Genomic DNA, 7,598 nt, shown 5'->3' with positions numbered 1-7,598 from the left:
GCATCATCCCTGACCTGCTGTACAACCTGCGCAGCGAGCACGCCAACACCTACATCGACCTGCTGAAGGGCCAGACAGAGGTCAACCAGACCCACAACATGGCCCACCAGAGGCTCATCAACAACATCCACAGGAAGGTAATAACCTGGTGGAGAGAGATGGAGGAGGCCTGTAGACACTAACTAGATGGAGACAGACATACATGGATGGATTTATGGATGGATGGATGGATGGATCAACCAGATCCAACACGTGGCCCACCAGAGGCTCATCCACAGAAGGGCAAAAAGATGGAGAGAGATAAAGTGGAGGTATATATTATAGATATATATTATAGATAGATAGATAGATAGATAGATAGATAGATAGATAGATAGATAGATAGATAGATAGATAGATAGATAGATAGATAGATAGATAGATAGATAGATAGATAGATAGATAGAAGGGGAGTGGCTTGGAGATGAACAGACAGCTAAATACATTACATTATCTCTAACAGACACTGTGCAAAATAGTTAAGATTTAAATATAGATACTCCAGAGTAAAAAAGACTGATAAATACTGTAGATATAGGGATGGATGAAGAGAGAAAGACAGGTGCACACAACATGTAATTTGTCATGCCAATGCAGGGATATACTTTGTATATGAATTGAAATGAACCAGTCTGATTGACAGCCAGAGAGAGAGAGAGGCAGAGAGGGAAAGAAGATTGTGGCAATGAATGTATGCATACAGGCAGACAGACAGACAAACTGTGCCCTTTTTTATCAGCTGGCTCACAGCGGAAATTAGAATTTGGGGGGCGAAGACCGCAGAGGATGGATGATCACGAGAATGACAGAAGCTGATATAACAAATGGGTTTGACGGTGAGGAGGCAGCGAGGAAAGGAGAGGTAAAGAGGAAAATAATTGAGTAGTTAATAGACTGAGACGGGGAGGAGAGGAGGAATGAACTAAACAGGGTCTCGGGGGTCTTATTAAGCCTTATCGGATCATCACCCCCGGAGCATGATTAAATATGTGTGTAAATAGCAGTCGCATTATGCCTGCTACCTCACCGAGCCGAGAGAGGCAAAATGTTGCACTGAATGAATGTACCTGCAGGGAATTGGAAACTGTTGCTTACTAAAAGTCACGTCGCTAGTGGCAAGCAGTTTCTGCCGAAGTCGAGCAGAGGACATTGACCTTACCTCTTACCTTCTTACCCAATCTGAATTTTACAGGGTGAAATCTCCCTCACAAAATGTGATTTTAGTCAATAATGCAGTCCTATTTAATTTTCCAAAGGTGGAGCAGTTTTTACCGAAGTCAAACACAGGTAATTGACCCCCTTGTCTATGCGGTCTTCACTTAAGTTTTAATAGCTAATATGCTGCCTTGGGTCCTCCATTTATCTCAAGATTAATCACATTGCCCCCTCCTCACAAAAGGTGATTTCAGTCTAAATGATTCTCCTGTTTAATTTTTCAAAAATGGAGCAGTGCTCAAGTCATTGCTCCCTTGCCTACACAGTGCTGTCAGGGTCTTCACCTTCTCCCACCTTATAAAGGTTAGCATAAGTTTGGACTGGCTCCTGCTACTTCGGATCCTGCATACAATTTGTCAATATGGACTTGATTATCCTACATCATTGATCCTGCAGTGTTTTATTGGGCTAACTTTGCAAAGTTAGGGAGGATATATTGGTTAAAGATGTTTCTTTTGGGCTCAGGCGTCAGATGGCATGACGGCATCTAATGCCCATAAATAAAGTAGTAATTGATGGTTGATATGCTGCAATGAATATGCTTCTTAGAGAGTCCATTAAAAACAAACACAGCAAAAAAATCCATACAATAGTGGCAATGGCTCTTGTTGCGCCGCCCTGACGTGTGCTACTGCTGAAACATTACTTAATGCATGTCTTAATTCTATCAAGGGAAATCACTGTTTTCTTTTGACAGCTGCGCCACACCAACATCTACGAGAGGAATGTGGGGTGGGGCAAGAAGGGCCTGAGCCCCAAGCACAACAGGTCCCACCTGTTCTACACCGACCGCCTCTGCTCACACTTCCAACGCACGGTCACCTCCTCACTCAACCGGTGAGTAGGGTACACCTCATGTTGACACTCCTTATCACCAATCACCAGGATGCAATTTGTAGAGGGGATCTTTGTCTGTGTTTGTGTGTGTGCCTGCGTGTGCGTGTGCGTGTGTGTGTGTGTGTGTGTGTGTGTGTGTGTGTGTGTGTGTGTGTGTGTGTGTGTGTGTGTGTGTGTGTGTGTGTGTGTGTGTGTGTGTGTGTGTGTGTGTGTGTGTGTGTGAGACCTGAGTGTTTATTGTGTTTGTTTATGTTTGTGTATACATATATTGTGTGTACATAGCATTAGCTTTCATACTTGAACCCCAGACTACGAGCTTCAGCTGGAGGCATTCCAAACTCAATTAAAGCTGTTTTCTCATTTTTCATTTATGTAGAAGAAAAAAAACAAAACATTTAGCCACTTCATTATTCCCCAGGCTTGGGGTGCAGGAGATTTGTTTTGGTGATGAAATATGAATTGGGGACAAAGGTTTTGTTTTGTTTACTCGAAAAAAGAAAATTCACAAGAGATACTTTTCACCTTTGTGCCATAACTTACAAACGTATTTCTCCCATAGACCTGTGCTGATCATGGAGGCGAAACCCACTTTTTGCAGTGTTCAGAGAGTGTTTCAGAGAGTTGAATTCAACACTAATAGTGTTTGGTCCTACTCTCCGAGCGTTGAATTTACGCCTCAGCATTTACTGGGCAGAGTCTGGCGTAATGCTATCAGGAATTCTGCTCAGGAACTTGCAGTGTTGACTGTTGCAAAGTTTTCTTAAGCCTAAGTGGGAAAGTGCATGTTCAGTGGGTTTTAGAAGGCGGATCTGGCCAGGATTAAGAAAGTCAGCTCTTCAAGGTTCCTAATTAGGGCCCCGATCATGAGTAATGAAAGAATCAACAAGGGCAGCGGAGAAGAGGTGTGTGTGTGTGTGTGTGTGTGTGTGTGTGTGTGTGTGTGTGTGTGTGTGTGTGTGTGTGTGTGTGTGTGTGTGTGTGTGTGTGTGTGTGTGTGTGTGTGTGTGTGTGTGTGTGTGTGCGCAAAGAACGTTTGTCTGTGTGTGTGTATGCGTGTGTGCGTGTGTGCGTGAGTGTGTGGCATGCATGCTGAAAATTCTCCTTTGAACAATGCATTCTCTCCCCCAAGCCGTGGCCGTATCGCTGACCAGCCTAATTCACTACTGTGTGCTTAAGGGCCATGGAGCTGAGCAGGGCGAAGGAGCCCTTTGATGTGCGGAGACGGGCCGCCTCCAGGGAGCAGCAGCGGGAGGAGATGATGCGCCACATCCGGCACGCTCACGCTCTGTACGTGGCTTGGCTAACACCCCCATTACCTTCCATTATGTTAGGGGTCAGCAACTTGCATAGGCTTCAGACGGAACGTTAGCGCCATCCATCTATTTAATCTCTAGCCATAGGCTTCCATTTGTTGCAAATTTTTCAAAACAAATGTAGCTTTTGCATGATGTTGTAAAGTTTAGAGCTTACAATGGGGAGTTTTGCTTTAGACAGTTAACTACACTCTAATATCTTGCTGTAAATGCCCCATGGTGGAAATGCACCGTGTGTGTCATGTAACCCCTCACGACCTTCCATTCGCTCCCACTGGAGACATTACAAATTGGCAAGGATGGAGTTGTATTCCAGTTAATGTCCGTAGCCTTTGTACAATTTTGTCAGCCTGAATATGATCCTTAATTATGTCCGGGGCGCTCACAAGCTGTACGTGGCAAACAGCTCATTACCCTCCATTTGTTAGGGGTCAGCGACTGACATAGGCTTCATGCAGCATGTTGCCGTAATGATACATAGCTTTTACATGGAATATAAAAGTTTAGTTGAAAGCTTAAAATGGGTAGGAGAATTGCTGTGGACAATCGATTACATCTCATTTCTTTGCATAAGTGTCCAGTTGTGGTCACACACTGCACACACTGAACTAGGGGTCAGCAAGCCACAGGCGTCATGCAGCCTGTTAGTGCCATCCATCGATTTCATCTATACAGTAGCTATGGGCTTTCATTCGTTGCAGACTTAAACAAATACTGTATGTATTTCTTTCACATTTACAAGTTTAGTGCAGTACCATAGACAATTGAGTACACTCTTCATTGTATTGAGTGAAACCCCATGCCCTTCCATCAAAGGTCTGCAACCCATAAAGTAGCTCCCCAGACGGCCCATTTAGGTGGGTCCATCCCATAATGCAGATGGAAAATAATTGAATATTTTACTCCAAGTTCATTTTGTCTCTAGGCTTGTACGTCAAATCATTGCTGTAAAAAAAGTAGCTTGGAATTGGTCTTATAAAGTGTAGGACTTAAATTGCATAGGAGTTTTGCTGCAGATAACTAATTCCACCTCATTTCATTCCATAAATGTTCATGTATAATACGTGGCAAATAGCCCATGACCTTCCATACACTCCCTCTGGAGACACTGACAATAGGCTAGGCTAGAAATTTTAATTTCCGTGAAGACGTTTTGCAAATGTGTCGGCCTCAATAAATTCATTATTAGCACCAGCTATGTACAACTTTTCTGTTTATTTACTACAAAGTACTTCCATCTGCTACAACCAGGGCCAGCAACCCACAGGCCCCCTATGGTTCTTAAGCTGCATCCCTTGATGTAGAAGGAAAATAAATAAATACAAATCAGAATTGAGTTCATCTCTTGCTACAGGCTAACAGTCAAATCATGCATTGCAAATGTGTATAAGTATCCTTTTTTATCTAGTAACTTATGGAATAAAAAGTTTAGCGTATTTTGTCTGTCAAATCATGCATTGCAAATGTTTATTCTTTTTTATCTTTTACATTATGGAATAAAAAGATTAGTGCTTTAAATGGGTTGCGGTTTTGCTGCAGACAGTTGATTTTACGATATGTGCCTCTTAGCAGCCATGCACAGCATACCCATGCAAACCCCACTTCTTTATATTCTCTATACAGTGGTCAGCAACACACAGACCACATGCTGCCCTTAAGTGCCACATGCTGTCCTTAAGTACCACATGCTGTCCTTGTGGCCCTTTCTTTCTGAAAGTGAAATGGATGTATTGATAAATGTTATCTCTTTTTGTAGACTTGAAATCAGTCATGCATTGTGCATGTGTTACTGTGCGTAGCCACGTCCTGAGCTTGGCATTAAAATGTGAAATAGATAGTGCTGAGACAGAAAAAAAATCTTGCTGAGAAAGAAAAAACTGTGCTGAGAAATGTGTTTTGTATACAGAAAATTGATTATGCCATATTTCTTACCATTGCAAGAACATATACGTAGCTGACCCTTGTTCTAGAAAGTTCCAGGGGAAAGGTCATTGGTACAGTAGACCTATTGTATTTTTCTTTCCGAATACAGTAGGCCTATATTTCTTTAGGAATACAGTAGGGTTGTTTCTGTTTGGAATATACAGCTGTGGGCCTATATTTCTTTAACAATACAGTAGGAGTGTATTAATTGTATGTGTGTTTGTGTTTGCAGAGAGAAGCAGCATGTGTTTAGGCAGGCCGTGTTGGAGGACATCCGGGCAGCTGTGGAGAGCGGGCCCCGTAAGCCCATCCTGCTGCTGGGGGAAGCAGGCTGGGGGAAGAGCACCACGCTCGCCAAAGCAGCCCTGCTCATGCCTCAATGGATACCTGGGTGAGTGCAGTGCAATCACCCTCTCTTTCTCTCTCTTTCTCTCTCTTTCTGTCTCTTTCTGTCTCTTTCTGTCTCTGTCTCTCTCTCTCTCTCGCTCTCTCATAGACACTCATACACACACACACACACATGCACACACACACCCAATATCCAGTCCAATGCTCGCTTGCTTTCTCTTGCTCTCTTGCTTTCCCTCTCTCTCTCTCTCTCTCTCTCTCTCTCTCTCTCTCTCTCTCGCTCTCGCTCTCGCTCTTGCTCTCTCTCGCTCTCTGTCGCTCTCTCAGTCAGTCACACACTGAGCTTCAGGATGGTTTAGATACTTCTTTGGCATTTAAATGAAAATCATGTCCCTTCAAGAAACACGAGGCTAATTATCTGGCACAAGCCTAGTCCCAATCCATTTTCATGTACAATGCTGAACCAATTATGAAAACCTGCATGTTTCCCTGCGCATCGCGGGGCCGCTAAATGACATTGCAGACGGTAGGAGCATTTTGCTGAACCGTCAAAACCGTAACACTGTATTATTTTCAAGGGCTGCGTCCCTTACGATTCCCCCTGGCATTAAGAGTGTCAGCAACAATGTCGGTGGTAATTTCTGTACAGTCAGCGATGTCACCACCACACCTTTGTACCTGTGTGAGAGGTCTTTACTCTACTGCTGCTGGAAATGTTTGGGGTTTGTGGTGAGAGAAATGCTGTCTCCACAGTATGCAAGTGTAATGTCACAGTAGCGCAGTGCACAATAAGTATGGCTGAGGTGTTTGCGTGCGCGCGCGTGTGTGTGTGTGTGTGTGTGTGTGTGTGTGTGTGTGCGTGTGTGTGTGTCCGTGTAGCAGTGGCAGTGCACAATAGGTATGACTGAGGTGTGTGTGTGTGTGTGTGTGTGTGTGTGTGTGTGTGTGTGTGTGCGCGTGCACTGAGGTGTGTGTGTGTGTGTGTGTGTGTGTGTGTGTGTGTGTGTGTGTGTGTGTGTGTGTGTGTGTGTGTGTGTGTGTGTGTGTGTGTGTGTGTGTATGTTCGTAGAGTCTCAGAGTTCAGCAGTCTTAGTATGCTCCTGCAAATGCTTTAGGGTTGTTCAGTGTGTGTTGGTTACATTTGGAGAGGTATGCTGTCTTCACTGTATGCAAATGTAATGTCAGCCGTGCACAGCAAGTGTGGCGTGTGCGTGCATGGGTGCTTGGCGCACGCGTGTGTGTGTCTGTTGTGTTAGAGTGTGAGAATCCGGCAGTCTTAGTATACTACTGCAAATGCCGCAGGTTTTTGAGTATGTAAGGACCATTTGGAGAGAAATGCTGTGTCCACAGTACACAAGTTTAATGTCAGCAATGCACATTAAGTGTGACAGAGTTGTGTGTGTGTGCGTGTGCGTGTGTAAATTTTGAGTTGGTTTTCTCTACATGCGTGTGTGTGCATGGCAGGGATGTGAGAGTCCAACTGTGCTTCGTGGAGCTGACAGCGGAGAGCCGCAACGTGAGGCTGGTACTGCGCAGTATGTGTGTGCAGCTGGCCCAGACTTACAGCAGTCACACACACATTTCAGAGGTACACACACACACACACACACACACACATACACACATACACACACACGTAGGTGTACAGTATATGGACCAATTACAATTTATAACTATTTATAACTATGTTATGACAATTATTGATTAAAGCCCACACACACACACACACACACACACACACACACACACACACACACACACACACACACACACACACACACACACACACACACACACACATGAGCTCTCAGAGCACCCTATAACAATTTATGATGATAACTGTGTAACATGAACAGAATTATTGATTAGAACTTTGTTAAAGTCAATATTGCATGTAAAGTGAATGTGTGTGGGAGCGGAGGG

The 7,598-nt window shown here is 44.1% G+C and overlaps 1 protein-coding gene across 1 annotated transcript in view; it reads left to right on the top strand.

Annotated features, from left to right (window-relative positions):
- LOC134438021 (NACHT domain- and WD repeat-containing protein 1) overlaps positions 1–7,598 on the top strand; it is a 43,394-nt gene that overhangs the window by 20,735 nt on the left and 15,061 nt on the right. Inside the window, exons 11-15 of the mRNA XM_063187611.1 lie at positions 1–137; positions 1,952–2,091; positions 3,268–3,378; positions 5,560–5,718; positions 7,140–7,263. The exon at positions 1–137 is cut by the window's left edge and continues 72 nt beyond it. Of these exons, the coding sequence (XP_063043681.1) occupies positions 1–137; positions 1,952–2,091; positions 3,268–3,378; positions 5,560–5,718; positions 7,140–7,263 (671 nt within the window). The remainder of the gene's footprint in view (positions 138–1,951; positions 2,092–3,267; positions 3,379–5,559; positions 5,719–7,139; positions 7,264–7,598) is intronic.

The sequence above is a fragment of the Engraulis encrasicolus genome, chromosome 21 (genome assembly GCF_034702125.1).
Source record: "Engraulis encrasicolus isolate BLACKSEA-1 chromosome 21, IST_EnEncr_1.0, whole genome shotgun sequence".
NCBI classification, from domain to species: Eukaryota; Metazoa; Chordata; class Actinopteri; order Clupeiformes; family Engraulidae; genus Engraulis; species Engraulis encrasicolus.
This window is presented reverse-complemented; position numbering and strand designations above follow the sequence as displayed.